We start from the raw sequence: 20,066 nt of genomic DNA on the forward strand, positions 1-20,066 counted from the left end.
GTGTCACTGCAGCCACGACCAGAACCCGCTCTCCTCACCATGTTGCTTGTAGCTCCAAGCCTCCTCTTCGCTGCTGACATTGCTGATTTCTCTGGCACCTGTAGCGAAGATGTTGCAGTCGCTGATGCCGCCGCCATCACTGCCCTCCCTCCCTCCGACCGAGATCGGAGGGAGGAGGTGCGGGATTCCATTACAAACACGCACCCGAGAAAGTGCACTCTTCCTGGGATCCCAGCTAGATCTTCACCTGGGACTCCTGACCACACCCTGGTTCCTGCAGAGCTCTCCAACAACCAACCTACTCCTGAGATGCACTCACTATTCTGCTGGTGGAGTCACTGTGTACATACATTACTTATCCTGTACTGCTCCTGAGTTACATCCTGTATTATACCCCAGAGCTGCACTCACTATTCTGCTGGTGGAGTCACTGTGTACATACATTACTTATCCTGTACTGCTCCTGAGTTACATCCTGTATTATACCCCAGAGCTGCACTCACTATTCTGCTGCTGGAGTCACTGTGTACATATATTACTTATCCTGTACTGATCCTGAGTTACGTCCTGTATTATACCCCAGAGCTGCACTCACTATTCCGCTGGTGGAGTCACCGTGTACATACATTACTTATCCTGTACTGCTCCTGAGTTACATCCTGTAGTATACCCTAGAGCTGCACTCACTATTCTGCTGGTGGAGTCACTGTGTACATACATTACTTATCCTGTACTGCTCCTGAGTTACATCCTGTATTATACTCCAGAGCTGCACTCACTATTCTGCTGGTGGAGTCACTGTGTACATACATTACTTATCCTGTACTGCTCCTGAGTTACATCCTGTATTATACTCCAGAGCTGCACTCACTATTCTGCTGGTGGAGTCACTGTGTACATACATTACTTATCCTGTACTGATCCTGAGTTACACCCTGTATTATACTGCAGAGCTGCGCTCACTATTCTGCTGGTGGAGTCACTGTGTACATACATTACTTATCCTGTACTGCTCCTGAGTTACATCCTGTATTATACTCCAGAGCTGCACTCACTATTCTGCTGGTGGAGTCACTGTGTACATACATTACTTATCCTGTACTGCTCCTGAGTTACATCCTGTATTATACCCCAGAGCTGCACTCACTATTCTGCTGGTGGAGTCACTGTGTACATACATTACTTATCCTGTACTGATCCTGAGTTACATCCTGTATTATACTGCAGAGCTGCACTCACTATTCTGCTGGAGTCACTGTGTACATACATTACTTATCCTGTACTGATCCTGAGTTACATCCTGTATTATACTCCAGAGCTGCACTCACTATTCTGCTGGTGGAGTCACTGTGTACATACATTACTTATCCTGTACTTCTCCTGAGTTACATGCTGTATTATACCCCAGAGCTGCACTCACTATTCTGCTGGTGGAGTCACTGTGTACATACATTACTTATCCTGTACTGATCCTGAGTTACACCCTGTATTATACCCCAGAGCTGCACTCACTATTCTGCTGGTGGAGTCACTCTGTACATACATTACTTATCCTGTACTGATCCTGAGTTACATCCTGTATTATACTCCAGAGCTGCACTCACTATTCTGCTGGTGGAGTCACTGTATACATACATTACTTATCCTGTACTGCTCCTGAGTTACATCCTGTAGATCTTTTATTATAAAAGTATGAAACATAACAATAAAAGCAAACTGTAACAATAGTAAATAATAATAATACAACCGTATACAGAGATAAGGCCCTTCACCCAGAGTCCATGGTCCACAAACAAAAGAAACCCCATATCTGGTCTCCCCTCCCCCCTGCCGTACACTCGCGCACACACTCAACACAAAACACAACATACTTAAAAGAAGAGCATACAGCTATCCAGAAAATAAAACTAAACCTCCAGGTCCAGCCGTACCGCACTGAAACCCCATCATAAACAAAATTAGGCAATAACGTAAACATAACAGATACCAATAATTAACAAAATATGAAAATAAAGACCAAGCCAATAGAGATGAGCGAACGTACTCGTTACGACTACTTACGCACCCGAGCACCGCCATTTTCGAGTACAGCAGTACTCGCGCGTAAAGATTCGGGGGGTGCTGTGGCGGCACGGGGGGTAGCAGTGAGGAGTGGGGGGGAGAGGGAGAGAGAGAGGGCTCCCCCCTGTTCCCCACTGCTCCCCCCCGCACCGTCGCGCCTCTCCCCGCCCCCCCGGCGCCCCCCGAATCTTTACGCCCGAGTACTGAAGTACTCGAAAATGGCGGTACTCGGGTGCGTAAGTACTCATTACGAGTACGTTCGCTCATCTCTACAAGCCAACCATACAAACATAACAAAATTTTTTTTTTTTGGGTCTCCAGTGCAGCTTGGGGGCCATGCCTGCTCCACCAGTCCGTGCCAAGAGTTCTAAAATTCAGGATGCACCAAGCCACACCGTTTAAAAAATAAAAAATTATATATACAGTATATATATATATACACTATACAACACTCTGCCTGCCACAGCCTGGGGGCCATGCCGGCTCCACCAGTCAGTGCCCAGAGTTCAATGTTCGGGACGTGCCAGGCTACGGCTCTGGGCGTGAAACCACTCCCCCCAACACCCCACCCAACCTAACTACCACCCAAAACGTGAATATATACATATAAACATACATTAACCAATATACATGATTTATATTAACATAACCCGAAAGCCTAAGGTCGGCTCTCCTGCAGCCCTACTTCACTCCATCTTGCCCAAACCAAAACAAAAAGCTTCATGGTGCACTCACAGCCCCCCACCGGGATTGGAGGTGATAAGCCGGGACCAGACATCACAATGTTCTATCCCTTGCATTTTTGAAAAAAAAAGGTCTCCCTATTCTCTCCCTAATTTGCCCTAGACTGTCCTTAGTCTGACCCTCAGTCTGACCCTTCATGGAAACCTGTCCCTGCCCTATCCCTCCTCTCTCCCTATCCTGTCCCTCCTCTCTCCCTACTCTGCCCCTAGAAGATTAAGGAAAAAAAATACTGTCCCTAATGAAATACAAGCCCTCTCCATAGGAGAGAAGCGTTAGATGTGCCCAGCCTCTCATACTCCAAAGAACGCACCTTCACCAGGTCACCCAGGATGTTCCTACAGACCGTATCCACGGGGAGGACTTTCAGTTCCGTCGAGATCAGGCACCGTGCACTCCAGATGTGGAACCTGACCACTAGGCTAACTAGGAATAAAGTGCAGCGGTCCCTGCCACCGAGACCTCTGAAGGATCCATAAGCCTACTCCGCATAAGAGAGGTGTGCCAGCTGAGGCCAGCCTATGGAGACCCCTACCCATTGGTATACCTCTGTATTAAAGGGGCACTGAAGCAGGAAATGCTCCATGCTTTCCAGCACGTCGCTGCACTCCTGACGGGGGCAACCCCTGTCAATCAGAGGCCTGCTCTTCAAGTTACCCCTTACATACAGTCTCCCGTGAAAGCAGCGCCAAGCCAAGTCCCAAAACTTCACGGGGACCCGGGTTGAATTCAGTAAACGTAACCCTCCCTCCAGGTCCCGACTTGGGCAGTCCTTGAGCACCAGGGGCTTCTGGAAATGGGTCAACAGGACTCTTTCGTCGAGGAGCCTCCTCGTCAGAGTCCTGATTTCCCACATCCCCAGACCCCACCGGCGTATCAGCTTCAGAACCAAGGTAGCGTAAGCCGGGAGATATTCGTGCTGCATGCGAAGGTCCTTCACTCGCCCTCCTGTCTTCCATTCCTGGAAGAAAAGCTGAAGCCATCCGCGGCAGGAGCAGACCCACGGAGGAGCCCTCTCTTGCCAGAGGTTGCCTATGTTGATCTTAAAAAAGGTGTTTACAAGAAACATCACGGGGTTGACCATAGATAACCCCCCTAGTCTCCTCGTGCGGTATGTAACATCTCTCCTGATCAGGTTCAACCTATTCCCCCACAACATTAGGAAGAACAGGTTGTAGACCCGGGTCCAGAGAGGCTCTGGCAAAATGCATACGCTGCCCAGGTAGATGAATAACGGGAGCAGGTATGTTTTGATCAGGCTAATTCTTTCCCCAAGGGTCAAAGACCAACCCTTCCACTGATTAACCTTGTGAGTTGCACCATCCAGCCTGTCCACCCAATTTTGCAAGGGGTAATCCCCCTGGCCCAATTTGATGCCAAGTACTTTTGCAGAAGTTTGGGGCACCAGAAGGGTGTCCGGGAAATCAAACGTAGGATCCCCCCTTCCTAACCAGAGACTTTCACACTTATCCCAGTTGTCCATAGACCCGGAAGCTTCCGAGTAGCGGTCCACCTCCGACACCACAAACTCTGCCTCCTCTCTCGAGGACACAAAGAGTGTGACATCATCGGCATACGCCACTGCCCTCAGAGTAGCCTCCGGCACCGCCTGGTCCATCCCAACCCCTGCTATAGGTCCACAATCAACCCTCCTAAGGAAGGGATCTATCGTAAACGCATACAAAAGGGGACTTAGAGGACAGCCCTGATGGATGCCGGACCCCACCTCAAAAGGTCGGCCAAGCCAACCGTTCACCAGCGGGAAAGTCTCAGCCCCTACATACAATGTTCGCAGCCAATCAACAAAACCCACTGGCAGGCCATATCTCAGAAGGACTGACCAGAGGTACTCATGATTAACCCAATCAAACGCTTTGGCCTGATCCAAGGACAGCAAGTACCCCTCCCAGTGACCAGCTCTACCCTGCTCCACTGCCTCCCGGACACCGAGAACAGCACTAAAGGTGCTACAGCCTGGAACAGAGCAACACTGGGCCCCCGAGAGGAGCTGGGGTGAAAACTTCACCAGCCGATTAAACAGCACTTTTGCCAGAACCTTCCTGTCCGTATTGAGAAGCGCTATGGGATGCCAGTTCTCAATAGCGCTCGAGTCTTTACCCTTTGACAGAATGATCAAGGCCGACCTCCTCATTGACTTTGGCAGAGTGCCCGAGGAAAGACACTCATTGAATATTTCCGTCAAGAGGGGACTCAAGAGGTCCTTGAAGGTCTTATAATACTCGGATGTTAATCCATCCGGACCTGGCGACTTTTTGAGCCGGAGCCCATCAATCGCCAGTCTAACTTCCTCTTCTCTGATCTCTTCTGTCAAAACGCCAAGAGAGGTGTCTACTTCCAGCTCAGGGACAGTTTCAGCCAGGAAAGCCGACATCACTTCCGAATCTAGATCCCTCTTTCCCAAGAGTTGCGAGTAGTAGGATCTGATGACCTCTAGAATCCCTGATCTGGATCAATTCAGGGATCCTGTACTATCGATCAGTCCAGTGACCACTTTACTATTCACTGACATCCTACAGTTTCTGTTAGGGTCGGGCGAGCGGTACTTCCCGAAATCCCTCTCAAAAACCAAGGATGCGTGTCTGTCATACTGGCACGTCTTGAGTAAAGACTTCGCTCTGGAGATCTCCTCGCGGCTACCTCCAGTCAAAACGAGATGTTCAAGTTTCTTCCTCAGGCCGTTGTACAGGCGCTACCTGTTCAGACAAAAGCCAACCGCCTGTCTCCAGAGCCTCCCCTATCGCGGGCTCTCGTGACTGTATTAAAGTCACCTCCAAAGACAACTTGGCGGCTGGTAAAAATGTAGGGCTTGATCCTCATAAAGAGACTCTTTCTGTCCTTTTTTGACTGGGGACCATAGATGTTGACAAGTCTCAATTCTTGTCCCTTCATGAGGACATTTAAGATCAGGCACCTTCCCATTTCTAATTCAATTACTCGTCGTCATTCAACCGCTGCGGTAAAAAGGACCGCCACTCCCCTATACGGCTCAGCCTCAAGAGACCAGTAGGAAGGGCCTGACCTCCACTCCCTTTTTGCCTTATGTATGGCTGCCAAATCAGACAGCCTGGTCTCCTGCAAAAATAAAATGTCGGCTTCAGCGCGGCCGAGAAAATCAAAGGCCGTAAATCTAGCCGTATCGGACTTAATGCTGGCAACATTAATCGATGTCAGCGGAGTGGGTGCCGCCATCATGAGTGATAAAATTAGATGGCTTTCTTCCTCACACCGGCTTTCTTCCTCACACCCGCTTCTTCGGGGTCGGAGGAAAGCCCCTTGCTTCTTTTTTTGGACACGGATGTGTCCATAGCAGGGGATCCCCCGACCCCATCGTCCTTGTTTCCAGGCTCCAGAGTAGCCCCCTCCCTGGAAGGAGCTATGCCTCCACGAGGAGGAGACTCAGCGCCCCCCGTTGACCCTTTCTTTGCCCCAGGCACCTTGCTCTTCGCTTCCCCCTCAGAGGAGGAAGACATGTCTTGAAGGGCCCGGTACCTATTGGAGAGTCCAACTGAAGGCGAGCAGGCTTCTCCTTCCAGTACTTGGCCCGGGGTGGGAGAAGGTCTTGAATCCCCCCTTCGCTTTCTCCTAGTGGCACCTAGCTTACGCCGTTTCTCTAACCACCTCTTTCCTTCCACTCATCCACACTCTCATAGTGGGAGGAATCTGAAGAGTTGGTCTTTCCCTCCTTCCTCTGGATCCTCCTGTCCCCTTCATCCACTTTGCTGTCCCTCAAGGCCTCAGCCGCAAAATTTGCTTCAGGAACAGGGGCCACCATTGATCCACCTGCCACTTTGGCTCCTGTCAGCTCCCTGCTCCGTCTGCGTTTGTCCTGACACCTCTGCTCAGCAGGCGTCTTTTGACGGTTCTTCCCTGGCTCCTTAGCTCCCCCACCTCTGCTAGTCCCCTCACCCCCAGAGGCCGCACCATGGCCCCCCTCCGTAGGGGCTGAGACCGCATTGGCAAAGGAGCGTGGGCAGTGACTGAATGGTTTACCGAGATCACCACACAAGTTACACCTAATCTCCGCACAGGAGGCGGCTAAATGACCCACACCCCCACACAGAGCGCACTTCAAGGTCTTACAAGCGGCGCTCAAGTGTGAGGGGTCGCCGCACCTGTGCCAGAGCTTCGGCTGCCCCTGGTAAAAGGCCAGGATACGATCCCTGCCGAGGAAGGCTGCAGATGGTATGTGTGCCACTGAGTTACCTGAACGCTTCAGCTTGACCATAAACGTTCAGGCCCCGAACCAGATGCCGTGCTCGTCCCTGTTCTTTCTGGGCATGTCTGTCACCTCTCCATATCGACCGAGCCATGTCATTATATCAAAACAAGAAAGCGACTCGTTACGAGTCAAAACGGTCACCTTCTTGATATCGTTCTGGCGAGACACCACCTGGACGGCAAAGTCTCGCCAGCCGGGCTCGCTTTTCATCAGCTCGTAATTCCCCCAAAAGAGTTCTAGACCCTCTGGGCGAACAAAACTGATGTCAAACTCAGACGTGCCGTAGGGATGGATAAGGGCAAACATGTCAACCGCCCTAAAGCCCATCTTCAGTAGAAGCTCCACTACTCTCGCCCTCGGGGGGCATGTATCATTGCCTTTCCAGCAAAGGCGGACCACATTCCTATGACCTATGTCCTGCCCGGGTGTCGGTAGGGACCATACGGTCTCCCCCCTTTGCTCTCAGAAGACCCCCAAGCCGTGTCCCTCTGTCCAAAGAGATAGGTCCACCTCTCTTCCTCCAACTGTGATTGAACTCTCCCCCTTCCGTGGAGCCCCCAGGAGGCGCTGTTGCAATACGCCCTCTCTAGACCCTGGAGACAAGGAGGACCCCTCCAGTGGCAACACTGCCATAACTCCTACCAGCTGTTGTCACTGCCAGAAGGGACGACTGGAACCTGTGATACACCCCGACTATCCACAGAACCTGTGCCTATATGTACAGTAGGTCCCCTTGTGCTGGGAACACTAGCTGCAGCCCGTACCTCCGAGTGCGTCGGAGCATCAGACACACGGGCCGCACTAGAAACATCCACACCGACACCCTCTGGACCAGACTTGGGGTTAGAAGCAGGTTTGGTTTTGGCCTTGGTAAACCTGGGGGTGGCACCGCTGCCCCATCTTGTGCAGCTGCAACTGCCGTAATGACCCCCCCATGGTCAGCACTCTGCATTCTGGCGCTTTTAGTATTTTTATTTTTGCTTTTTCCTTTACTTTTGCCAGCAGCCTCCACATCACTGAGTGCCTGGGACTTAGACTGAGGGACCCCTGTAGACCGACCTGTCGCAGTGGGGACCCCCGATCCCGCAGCACCCTCCGCATCACTGGCCTTACTGGCGCTGGCAGTTCCGCCACTGCCAAACTCTTTTGCCACCTTGCCTTGTCCTGTGCTGGCCGCCCTGCTGGCTGTTTCTGTCACTGCACTAACTGAAACAGGGACAGAGGACCCGGCCAGTTTAACTGCTTTATCCCCGTTCCCATGTTCAAAACCCACTGCAGAGTCAGAAACCGGGGTTCTCAGGGTGGGGGTGCCCTGATCCGACTTCGCAGCCAAACCAGCGCCCCCCTTCACATACACATACTTTTCCTGTACCTGGTTCTTTTTTTCCCTTTTTTCGCCTTGATCTTGACATCCTCCTCCGGTAAACAGAAGGCTGTTTATATTAGGGGGGATGTCAACAGCCTTATCTGCTGCATTATCCAAGCACCCCCATCGCTTTTATCTTCCTCCGCATCCGAATCCCCGGAGGTTAGAGGCAGCGCTACCTGCTCCGGCCGGAGGCTGCTGGTGGTTGTAGTGCCACTCTGGGTCTGCTCTCCTGAACAGATAGGCTGCTCCCTCAGACTAGCCTGGTAGGTGTCCTCATCAGAAGTGTCACCATTGCTGTCCCCATCGCTGGAGTGATCAGCCTCCTTGTGACCACTGTGTCCTGATGCCATTTTGGAGAATCTATCACTGTTAAGTAATATTTCCCTAAAGGGACCACTTTGCTCTAGAATCCTGTCCCTCTCCTCCTTGCACCTCTGTATACAGTCCTTACAATCCTGTATGCTGCTGCTGATTGCATCTTTTTTCCCTTTACTGGTGGTCTGGTCCATCAGCGACCTGGCTGACCGCAGCTTCTCCTTCTGCAGAATGCTTTCTCTCCCCGCACGCTCATAATCCACCATGCTGGTGGCCAGATGGGAGGCCAGCTCAACCACAGACTCCCCTTTCCGCCTGTCACTTCACTGCGGCTTACCTCCTTTGCTGAGCATTTGGCTGCGGGTTATCATCTTACTTCCGGCGCTGTCAGATGCGGCTGCACCAACCTGCTGGGCCATGTCACTGTGCCTGCGACCCTGACCCTCTCTCTTCGCAGCTTTCCCAGCTGCTCCAGCTTTCTTAGTTGTTGCTGCTGAGACCACATATGCCGCCAGCGGCGCTGATGGTGTTGTCGCTGACTTCTCAGCACTTCTCCTCTCCGACCGAAGCCGGGGGGGGGGGGGGGGGGGGGGAGTTGCAGGACTCCATAGAACAAGAAGCCCAGCTACCTGCACTGATCCAGGGATCCAAAACAAGCTTCCAGCTGGGACTGCAACCACACCCTGGTTCTCTGAGGAGCTCAAACACACCGCACCTACTCCAGGGCTGCACTCACTATTCTGCTGGTGGAGTCACTGTGCACTGAGAATCTTATATCTTTAGCACTAGATTGTTTGTTTCCTTGAGATAAGCAGCATCAGAAGTGTCTACTTTTTCTTAGAATACCAAGAAGCCACTAACAGGATGATGTAACACATGACTGCAGGATCTGACTACACAGTGTTTGTTTGTAGTCTGTAACCATGGAGACACATAGATCTGCACACGAGCTGTAGACATAAAACTGTAGGAGATATTAAACCATGACTAAAGTTACTTAGTTTTTTACGGCTTGCATCTCTGGTGATCTGTTGTAATCTGTGGTGAATCTGTAGTAAGTGTTTAATTCCCTTGCAGCACCCCCACAGGATAAAGTATCACACAGTTCTCAGTGGAGGCAATGGTCTGTCATGTAACGCCGAGTCCTCAGGAGTGAGAGACGTCCTCTCGCTGAGATCTGAATGGGAACCCCCTCTAATACCTCAGGGTAGGAAAACAGGCCGTATGAACCAGACATTCCCTTTAAGACTCATGGTCATAATAAGCATGGACGCCGTAGTCTGGGTGCTTGTCATAAGGATGTAGAGTGCAAGGTGACTAAGTAAAAGAATGTGATTGTTATCAGCACGAGAAGCCAAGTCATCTTGTAGATCTGACACTTTTTAATGACTAACAAAAAGACCTGATGTTATAGCGAGCTACCAGACCTACTTAGGGCTCTTTTGCTGGATATTGGAATAGATCCAAAGAGGATATATACTGTATATGACAAAAGGCCTCGCTGACTGACTCGCCACTAAGTCTCCAACTTCCCGATGTCATAGAATCATGAAATTTGGCACAAGCATAGAGTATGTCTAAAAAAGGAAAAGCTAATGGGTCCCAACTCGATTATTCAATTCTAAGCGCAAAAGAATTAGCGTCCAAATTTTAAGTACGGAATCTAATTCTCTCACTTCCTGATGCAACACATAATTACACATATTTTTACCGCACAAATGTGAAATTTGCCATGACCATTCTTTGCATACTAAATATTGGAAATTTAAAGGGTTGCAACTTGATTATTCAATCTTATGCATAAAAGTAAGTGACCCCCTATGTAATGTAACTAACACACATCTGTACTGCACAAACTTGAAATTTGGCCTGACCATTCCTATGTTATGTAACTAATAACATATCTGTACCAGCAATATATGAGACAGTTATCTTCTCAGCAAAACAAAACGCATTTAGAAATATGAGAATATACGGACAGGAATAACGCTGACTGCCGTATGTATTGAAAGGCTGTAAAGTACAAAAGGAAGTGGACATGGACTGCTGGGATGGAGTATGCCTTTAAGAATAACAAGGGGCTGCAAGCTTCAGTCTGGGGAGGAAATTTGAATAAAAATAAATCTCTCTCCTATCTGCCTATACACTGAGAGCATCTAACTGGCCTGTATGTCATGAAAAAAATCTCTCCTATCTGCCTATACACTAAAAATCAGCAAGAAATACAATTTCTGAGAGAGGTTTTTTTTTTTTTTTTAATATATAAATTCATTGTCCAACCGTGATAATTTACAATAAAATTGTGAATCTTGAAAAAAATTTAATTTATTTCCTATTAAACTATTAAATCGATCTTATCTGAATTTATTTGTACTCTAAAGTAACCACGACTTCATAAGATTTTCCGTGTGAACACCAGATAAACACCAGTACCAAATTAACTCGGGCGAAGCCGGGTATATCAGCCAATAGGATATATATATTTTATATTACACACACACATGAACACACAGACATGGTGTGGTCATTTGGCACTTAAAACAATACCAGATCAGGATGAGCAGAGGAGTAAATGCTTAATTAGTCCACTGATAAGGGATGTGAAAGCTTTATGGCCTCTAAATTGGTGTTAGGGGGTCACCAGGTCAGTGTGTTATTCTGCTTCAGCTTTCTAATCATCTCCAATGATGCAGGAATCCATATCAGATATTCATTCCAGTCTTCAGAGTGTTATAGATGGTTATACACTTGTACTTCTTCTCTGACGCTGAGATTTGAAGTTGCCTTTTAATCCAGTAACTTCCATATGTTGTATGTGATGCCGGTGACGAGAACAATGCTCCAGTGCAGGTAATTCTGTCTTTCTCTCTTTAATTGTGTGGCGGTGAAACCTCATCCCTGCTTTCAGTTTTTGTCCTGTTTCTCCCGATGTTTCTCTGTTTCTTTATGTTGGAGAAACAGGACAAACACTGAAAGCAATGATGAGGTGTCACCGCCACACAATTAAACAGAGAAAGACTGAATTTCCTGCGGCCGAGCATTTCTCTAGTCTCTGACACAACATAAAACATGAAAATTGGTATATTAAAAGGCAACTTGAAATCTCAACGTCATAGGAAAATTTGGGAGGACAAGTTTTTAACCATCTTTGATGCTCTTGAGAACAGAATCAACATTGGAAGGGGATTCATGCATCACTGGAGATTATGAGGAATCTATAGCAGAGATAACACACCCCTAACACTCATTTAGGTGAAGGTAAAGTTCCCTGGCGCAAGCACCGCATCATGACTGACCCCTCAGGTGGCATTTTCTTGGCAGACTGTTTTGCCATTTCCTTTCCCAGTCATCTTTTTACCCCCACCAAGCTGGGTACTCATTTTTCTGATCTCAGAAGGATGGAAGGCTGAGTCAACCATGAGCCAGCTAACTGAGCCCACAACATTCATTTCTTGTGAGCAAGACATGCATTTCTGCTGCATTAACACTCTACGCCACATCGATTTAGAGACCATGAAACGTTCACTTTCTCTTATCAGTTGACTGATTATTTACTCCTCTGCTCATACTGTTTTTGTATTTTTTTAAGTGAAAATTAATCACATCATGTCTGTACCTCATCATATACATGTGTATATATGCCTCTTCGGATCTATTCCACAGCCTGAAGAAGAACCATAAGTAGGTTTGAAAGCTCGCTGTAACATCATGTATTTTTGTTAGCCACTAACAGGGCTCATATCTACAGGATTGCTTGGTTTCTCTTGCTGAGAACAATCACATTTTGATCTACTAGTGACACCGGACCATAGTTGTTTCTTTTTAAGTAAAATAATGAAATTCCTTTAAGATGCTTCATGGAGTGACTTGACCTTACCTGGATAGCAATGGGGAGCAGCTGGTCCTGGGGGTCCTTCCACAGCAGACACATGGGGGCGCTGATGTATTGCTGCTTCCCATTTACAGAGTCATTGGCAGGAATTCCCTGGAGAATCTTGTAGTCGGCCAGGAAGACGTTCCCATTCTGTAAGATTGGAGCTCAGGATGAAGAAGGTTACATACTGGCGGATGGTATACGGCTGCTCTTTACAGAACAGCAGTAATTGCACATTACATACAGCAGGTTATTATATGACTTGTAGCTCCTTATTAGCAGATAATAATTGTCTCGATCTCGGGGTGGCCACCAATTGTGTACTTGTTGTTGGCGTTACTTGGTGGTTATTGAGGGTTTGATCTCTTATATAATAATCTGCCTCTTATTATGATCAGGCCTATATTATCTGCTATATAACTGACTGCCTCTTATAATGTGCAGGCTTCTATATTCTTCTGTATAATATACTGGCTCTTTCTGGTGGCTTCACATGGTGTTACTATTGTCTGAATAATCATTTGAAAGAGCAAATTGAAATGATAGTCATTACGTGTAAACATGGCTGCAACGGCCGAGCAGCAATCCAAGAAACGTAACTTAGTACGGGTGGCAGGAAGGCCTTTTTTGTCACGGTGACGCCATTACTCCAACTGGACCCTCGGGGGTGAAATGGCGATGAAATACATGAGCCGGGGCCAGTAGTATATTAGTATTCTGGGAGTACGCAGATTTACTGACTTTGGTATTTTGCAGTATAATTGAATTCACAATTCTCCACAAAGGTACTTTGAACAGGAACACGCAGATGCAGTACTAGGCAGGCAATTCAACATGATGAGAAATACAGTAAACTTTAACTTGATTAGGGCCTGACTTCAATGCTCTCTCCTTTACTTAACTGAACTGACTTGACAGACAATCTCCCCACCAGTTGATCTAGCTGAAGGATTGATTTGAGTTTAGTGGAGTTTAGATGAGGCAGAGGCCAAGGTGGCTGTAAGGCTATTCCTGGCTTTGAGTTCACTGTTAATAGTGGGCCAACTTCAGAAAGGCTCTCCTGCCCTCTGCTGTGGGATGCCAAGGGAGTGGGTTCACACCACGCTTGACGTTAGGAGAAATCATGCGGCACTGCTGATTTGCTTCGGTACGCGTACCTCCTCCTCTCCGATACGACTGACTGCACCTTCTCCTCTCTCACGCCTGGCTGAGTCTGCCTAACTGCTCAGTGTCACTCTTTTATCTCCTCTGTTTCTTTCCTGCACTTTCTGGACTCCTCCCACTCTTGCATAGGGACTTGTGTTGTTGTTTTCCCACCCTTGGACTCTGCACTAGTGAGATTGAAACTGACTATCAGCCAATAGGACACCAGCTGATGTCAGAATTAAGCTCTAGGTTTGGTGGAGAGAAGGAGAGAAACAGAGTCTCTCCTACAGACGGCACCTTCTATGTCCTTGGACAGTACATACACAGGTGAGACAAGACAAGTGTTGGTGTGAATGTACTGTAGGACCCGCTGGGCCACTACATGACCACCAACAAATAATCGCTCACTAGTCACCAATTGTTTTCTTTCAGCTAACTTAAAAATAGTCACTGGGTGATCAAAAGTTGTCCCATATAACTCCCTTATATTACACATAAAGAAATCAGAGCGCCCAAACAAGGCAGTTTCACTCCGCCAAGTACCCCGGCCTTGGCTCACACCCTCAGTAATTGTTGGCATTAAGCAGACTCGGATGCTAATACAGCTGTGAACGTCTCTTTAAATCAGTAACGGTTGCTTTCATCGCTCCAAAGACTGGATGAACCACAACGAGGTTCCACAGGCCATACTTGGTGCAGGTGATCCATATATCCCCACACACTTCATTCTGTGTATGTGTCAGGCAGCTGAACACCGCAATGGGAAACCTTTGTGCACCCACAGTATAGGCTGAAAAATTGCTCAACCGCGAGGGCAGGTGAAACCCATAAACACTGTCATCCCTGTCTCGGGTTCCAAATGAAAAGCGTTGGCCTATATGCTTAGCAGCGAACTTCTCAGCAGGCAAAGCAGTGGGATGGTGCCGCTCACCATCTGGGTAGACTCCTAAAAGTTTCCGAGGACCTGGAAGATATCTGCCATACATGCCCACTCCTCAGTAAAGAATTGCAGAGGCTGACTATCACTACGCCGCCCATGTTGGAGTTGGTATTCCACTATTGCTCTTTGCTGCTCGTACAGCCTGGCCAACATGTGCAGCATAGAATTCCAGCGTGTGGGCATGTCGTAAAGCAGTCGGTGCTCTGGCAGCTGAAACCGACATTGCAGGGTCCTCACGGTGGCAGCGTCCATGGTGGACTTGCGGAAATGTGCGCGGACACGGCGCACCTTGCCGAGCAGGTCAGACCAGTGGTGGTAGTTTTTCTGAAACCGCTCAACCACCAGATTGAAGACATGGGCCAGGCACGGCACATGTGTGAGGCTGCTAAGCAGCAGAGCCGCCACCAGGTTACGGCCATTGTCACACACGACCATGCCCGGTTGGAGGCTCAGCTGCGAAAGCCAGAGGTCGGTCTGCTCTGTCAGACCCTGCAACAGCTTGGGGGCCATGTGCCTCTTGTCACCCGAGCTGATTAGTTTCAGAACGGCTTGCTGACGCTTGCCCACCGCAGTGCTGCCGACAGCAGGCAAAGTGCTCACACTTCTTAATTGAGAGGTAGACGTGGCAGAGGAGGAGGAGGGGGAGGGGTTGGAGGAGGTGGCATAAAACGCGGCAGATACCAGTACCGAGATAGGAGCCGATATTCTGGGTGTGGGTAGGATGAGAGCGGTCCCAGGCTCTGACTCGGTCCCAGCCTCCACCAAGTTCACCCAATGTGCCGTCAGGGAGACATAGTGGCCCTGCCCGCCAGTACTTGTCCACGTATCTGTGGTTAAGTGGACCTTCCCAGTAACCGCGTTGGTGAGGGCACGATTTATGTTGCGGGAGACATGCTGGTGTAGGGCTGGGACGACACACCGGGAAAAATAGTGGCGACTGGGGACCGAGTAGCGCGGGACCGCTGCCGCCATCATGTTTTTGAAAGCCTCCGTTTCCACAAGCCTGTACGGCAGCATCTCCAGGCTGATTAATTTGGCAATGTGCATGTTTAAAGCTTGCGCATGCGGGTGGGTGGCGGTATATTTCCCCTTTCGTTCCAACGCTTGTGTTAGCGACAGCTAAACGCCGCGCTTAAGGAGACACTGCTGGATGGAGTGGAGGACCGTGGCGGTGAGGCAGGTTGAGGCACAGGGAAGAGGCAGTGGTGTGTCCCGGAGGTGGTGAATGTCCTTCGTCCCACCATGTGGGGTGCTTGGCCATCATATGCCTGCGCATGCTGGTGGTCGTCAGGCTGGTAGTGGTGGCTCCCCGGCTGATCTTGGTGCAACACAGGTTGCACACCACTGTTCAACGGTCGTCCGCGCTCTCACTAAAAAACATCCACACCTTTGAACACCTAGCCCTCTGCACGGAGGCTTGACGCAAGGGGGATGCTTTGGGAAACAGTTGGGGAATTCTTCGCTCTGGCCCTGCCTCTACCCCTGGCCACCTCACTGCCTCTTCCAACCTGTCCTGCTGCTGCACTTGCCTCCCCCACTGAAGACCTTTCCTCAGTAGGCTTAGCAAACCAGGTGGGGTCAGTCACCTCATTGTCCAGCTGCTCTTCCTCCAAATCCTCTGTGCGCTCCTCCCTCAGACTTAATGCCCTTACTTCTACCTCACTGACAGACAACTGTGTCTCATCATCCTCATCCACAAATAACTCTTGAGACAGCTGCTCTAAGTCCCCAGCCTCATCACCCGGACTCCAGGAACTTTCCAAAGGTTGGGCATCGGTCACGACAAACTCCTTAGGTGAGAGAGGAACCATTTTTTCCCACTCAGGGCAGGGACCCGAGAACAGTTCCTGGGAGTCTGCCTGCTCAGAATATGTCATTTTCATGGAGTGAGGAGGCTGGGAGGAAGCAGGAGCAGCAGCCCGAGGATTCAGAGTTGCAGTCCCTAAGCCGGGAGTAGTGGACTGTGTAGAAGACTGGGTGGTCGATACATTGCTGGACGCGTTTTCTGCCATCCACGACAGGACCTGCTCACACTGCTCTGTTTGTAATAAAGGTCTACCACACGGACCCATAAATTGTGATATGAAGCTGGGGAGACCAGAAACTTGCCTCAGCAGCCGATGTGATTCACCACGCCCAGGAAATCAGCCTGTGCCCACACCCTCACTTGGACGCCCACGTCCACGTCCTCGACCCTTACCCCTACTCCTCATCATGTCAGATTAAGAATAGAGCAGGGCCCAAATAAATTACCCCTCTGTACAGCGCTGACAACTGTGGCTAATTCACCGCACACAGAGACTTGTAGATAGCGGAGGCTCTATGCTGTGACTTGTGTCTTGTGCTGATACCTAGGGGTAATTTACCGCTCACAGAGACTTGTAGATAATAGAGGCTGTGTGGAGTGGGAGAAGACTGTAAAGCCAGTGGATAGTGCTGGTAACTGCGGCGATCTCAACCCCACCAAGGAAAAGGTATTGTGCCTAGATGTGTAATACAAAGGTTGGTGCACTACTGCCCCAAGCCAGCCACAACTATAATGCACACGGTGAGATGTAGCCCTAAGAAGGACCGCTGGGGTTCTTGCACAGAGGATCAGGAGGACTGTAACATTTTCCCTATATAAGTAGTTGTGTCCCTACACTCTGCCTAATGCACTGCAGACACAGAACAGTATAGCTGAACTACTTGGCAGCAGGCTAGGAAATATTTGAGTGCAGTCTCACGGTGAGAGCTGGTTGTACGGCACTGCAGGCTGAGAACGCGATTACTGAAAGGCTTGGAACAGGCCTAGATGCGTAATAATAAAATTGATGCACTACAACTCCCAGCAGGCCACAACTGTAAAGCACACGGTGAGATGTAGCCCTAAGAAGGACCGCTGGGGTTCTTGCACAGAGGATAAGGAGGACTGTAAAACTTTCCCTATATAGGCAGCTCTGTCCCTAAACTCAGCGTTATGCACCGCAGACTAAGAACAGTATAGTTGAAATGGTCTGCACAGCCCGAGATGAAAAAAAAATAAAAAATGGTGCACTACTGCTCCCAGCCAGCCACAACAGTAATGCACACTGTCAGATGTGGCCCTAAGAAGGACCGTTGGGGTTCTTGAAGACAGGATCCTACACTAACACTGTCCCTATCGCATCAGCTCTTTCCCTAACCCCTGCCAGCATGCGTCTGAGGTGAGTACTCGGCGGTCACCTGATCTCACCAGCCACTCACTGCAGGGGGGTGGGATAGGGCTGGAACATCACAGACGGAAGTGGTAATGCCTTCCCCGCATGTCTATTGGCTAGAAAATGGCGCTAAACATGCAGGGAAGGAAATGCAATTGACTCGAGTACCGCGTGGTGTTCGCCTCTAGTAACGAGCATCTTAGTACCCTAATACTGGAGCGAGCATCAAGCTCAGACCAGTGTGCTCGCTTATCTCTAAAAGCGATGTAAGTGCGGTCCACATACAGCATAAAAAGCACAAGATAGAGTTAGATCAAGAAATAGTTCTCACTGTGCAAACAATGTAACACGTGTAACACAAGCAATGTCATACATGTGCTAGAAGGCCCGTGCGGCCCCAGATATGTAGGTAGGACCTCTAATAAACTGACTACAAGGATTAGTCAGCATAGACCTAATATCAGGACATATAATCAGAAGCACAGCGTATTCAGGCATTTCGGGGGGGGGGGGGGGGGTACACAAGAGCGATTATAAAGGACTAATAGTTACACCACTAGGTTAAAGAGGGATCAATGGCCGCACCCAGATGGAAAGACATGTACTGGATCGTTCAGCTCATCACATTGGTTCCCTGCGGCCTTAATGAGTGAGCAGAACAAATCACTGATATGTATCTGCTAGGTATAAACTAGGGTTTTATTATAATGTATACTATGACAAGTTATTACACCCTCACACAATTTATAGCATTAAACACATATATATTTTACTATCCAGCAGATCATCATTATTTGATTATTTCATTTTTTTTATCATCAGAGACTTATTTATTAAAACAAAAAGTGATGACTCCACTCTGATGTATATGAATAGCTTTAAACATAATTAGATGCATTTTATTAATGTTACATATAATATAACTGTGTTATGACGTGGCTATTGTTCCAGGAATGAATAGTTCGATATGCTGAAGACTCTGCATAAATGTATTTTGTAATACACAAGAATGGGAATAGCATCTATCTACAAATGATGTCTAATGTTAATGCTTCTTTGTCCATCTTCTGAGGGATGATAACGTTTTTTTGTAAGTTGGAACATATGTTGCGTTCCAAACAAGGTCATGTGACTGTAGCACATTAGGGGGCATGAAACCCCTCCCTATTGATGACGTCAGAGGGCATCGAACGGTGCAGCTGATGGACACCTCGTTGGGAGTAATCTGTATGTACATATATACAGTATATATGTAGTAATTGTATTTTAAGCTTGAAAAAGGCCCAGAATCATGCCGAAATGCATAGCTTTAAAAAACCTGTATAGTGGAAAACCCATTGATAGGACCACATACCTCAGATGGGACAGCTTCCACCCTAAACACATCAAAAACTCCATCGTCTACAGACAGGCCATCAGGTATAAGCGGATCTGTTCCAACCCAACAGATGAACATTTACACCATCTTAAAAGGACATTTTTGAATCAGGGCGACCATCTCACCTCAATTGATAACCAAATCACGAGAGTCACCCAGAAATCAACTATTTCAAAAGACAGAGAAGGACGGAAACGGTCATATACCCCTAGTAGAGATATACAATCCACAGCTAGAGGTACTAAGGAAAAAGATTAAGACACTCCATCATACCCACACAAGGATGACTGTCTGACGACCATATTCCCGGACCCTCCACTTCTGTGGACCCAAACCCCAAGTCTGAGGACCTTTATAATCAGGAGTGCATTGTCATCAGATAAACAAAAAGAAACTTATCACTGTAATGTAAGGAGCAGTAAGACCTGCTGACATGTACGTACCGCAGACAGGATACAGATCCCCACCACACAGCAGGACTATAAGATCCCTGTAATGTAAGGAGCAGTAAGACCTGCTGACACGTACGTACCGCAGACAGGATACAGATCCCCACCACACAGCAGGACTATAAGATCCCTGTAATGTAAGGAGCTGTAAGACCTGCTGACATGTACGGACCGCCGACAGGATACATAACCCCAACACACAGCAGGACTATAAGATCCCTGTAATGTAAGGAGCTGTAACACCTGCTGACATGTACGGACAGCCGACAGGATACAGATCCCCAACACACAGCAGGACTATAAGATCCCTGTAATGTAAGGAGCTGCAAGACCTGCTGACATGTACGGACCGCGGACAGGATACATAACCCCAA

The 20,066-nt window shown here is 48.6% G+C and overlaps 1 protein-coding gene across 1 annotated transcript in view; it reads right to left on the minus strand.

The window, feature by feature from the left end:
• LOC136591789 (polyunsaturated fatty acid lipoxygenase ALOX15B-like) overlaps positions 1–20,066 on the minus strand; it is a 116,146-nt gene that overhangs the window by 38,625 nt on the left and 57,455 nt on the right. The window contains exon 8 of the mRNA XM_066588551.1: positions 12,604–12,750. Coding sequence (XP_066444648.1) covers positions 12,604–12,750 — 147 coding nt within the window. The remainder of the gene's footprint in view (positions 1–12,603; positions 12,751–20,066) is intronic.

The sequence above is a fragment of the Eleutherodactylus coqui genome, chromosome 1 (assembly GCF_035609145.1).
Source record: "Eleutherodactylus coqui strain aEleCoq1 chromosome 1, aEleCoq1.hap1, whole genome shotgun sequence".
Classification (NCBI taxonomy): domain Eukaryota; kingdom Metazoa; phylum Chordata; class Amphibia; order Anura; family Eleutherodactylidae; genus Eleutherodactylus; species Eleutherodactylus coqui.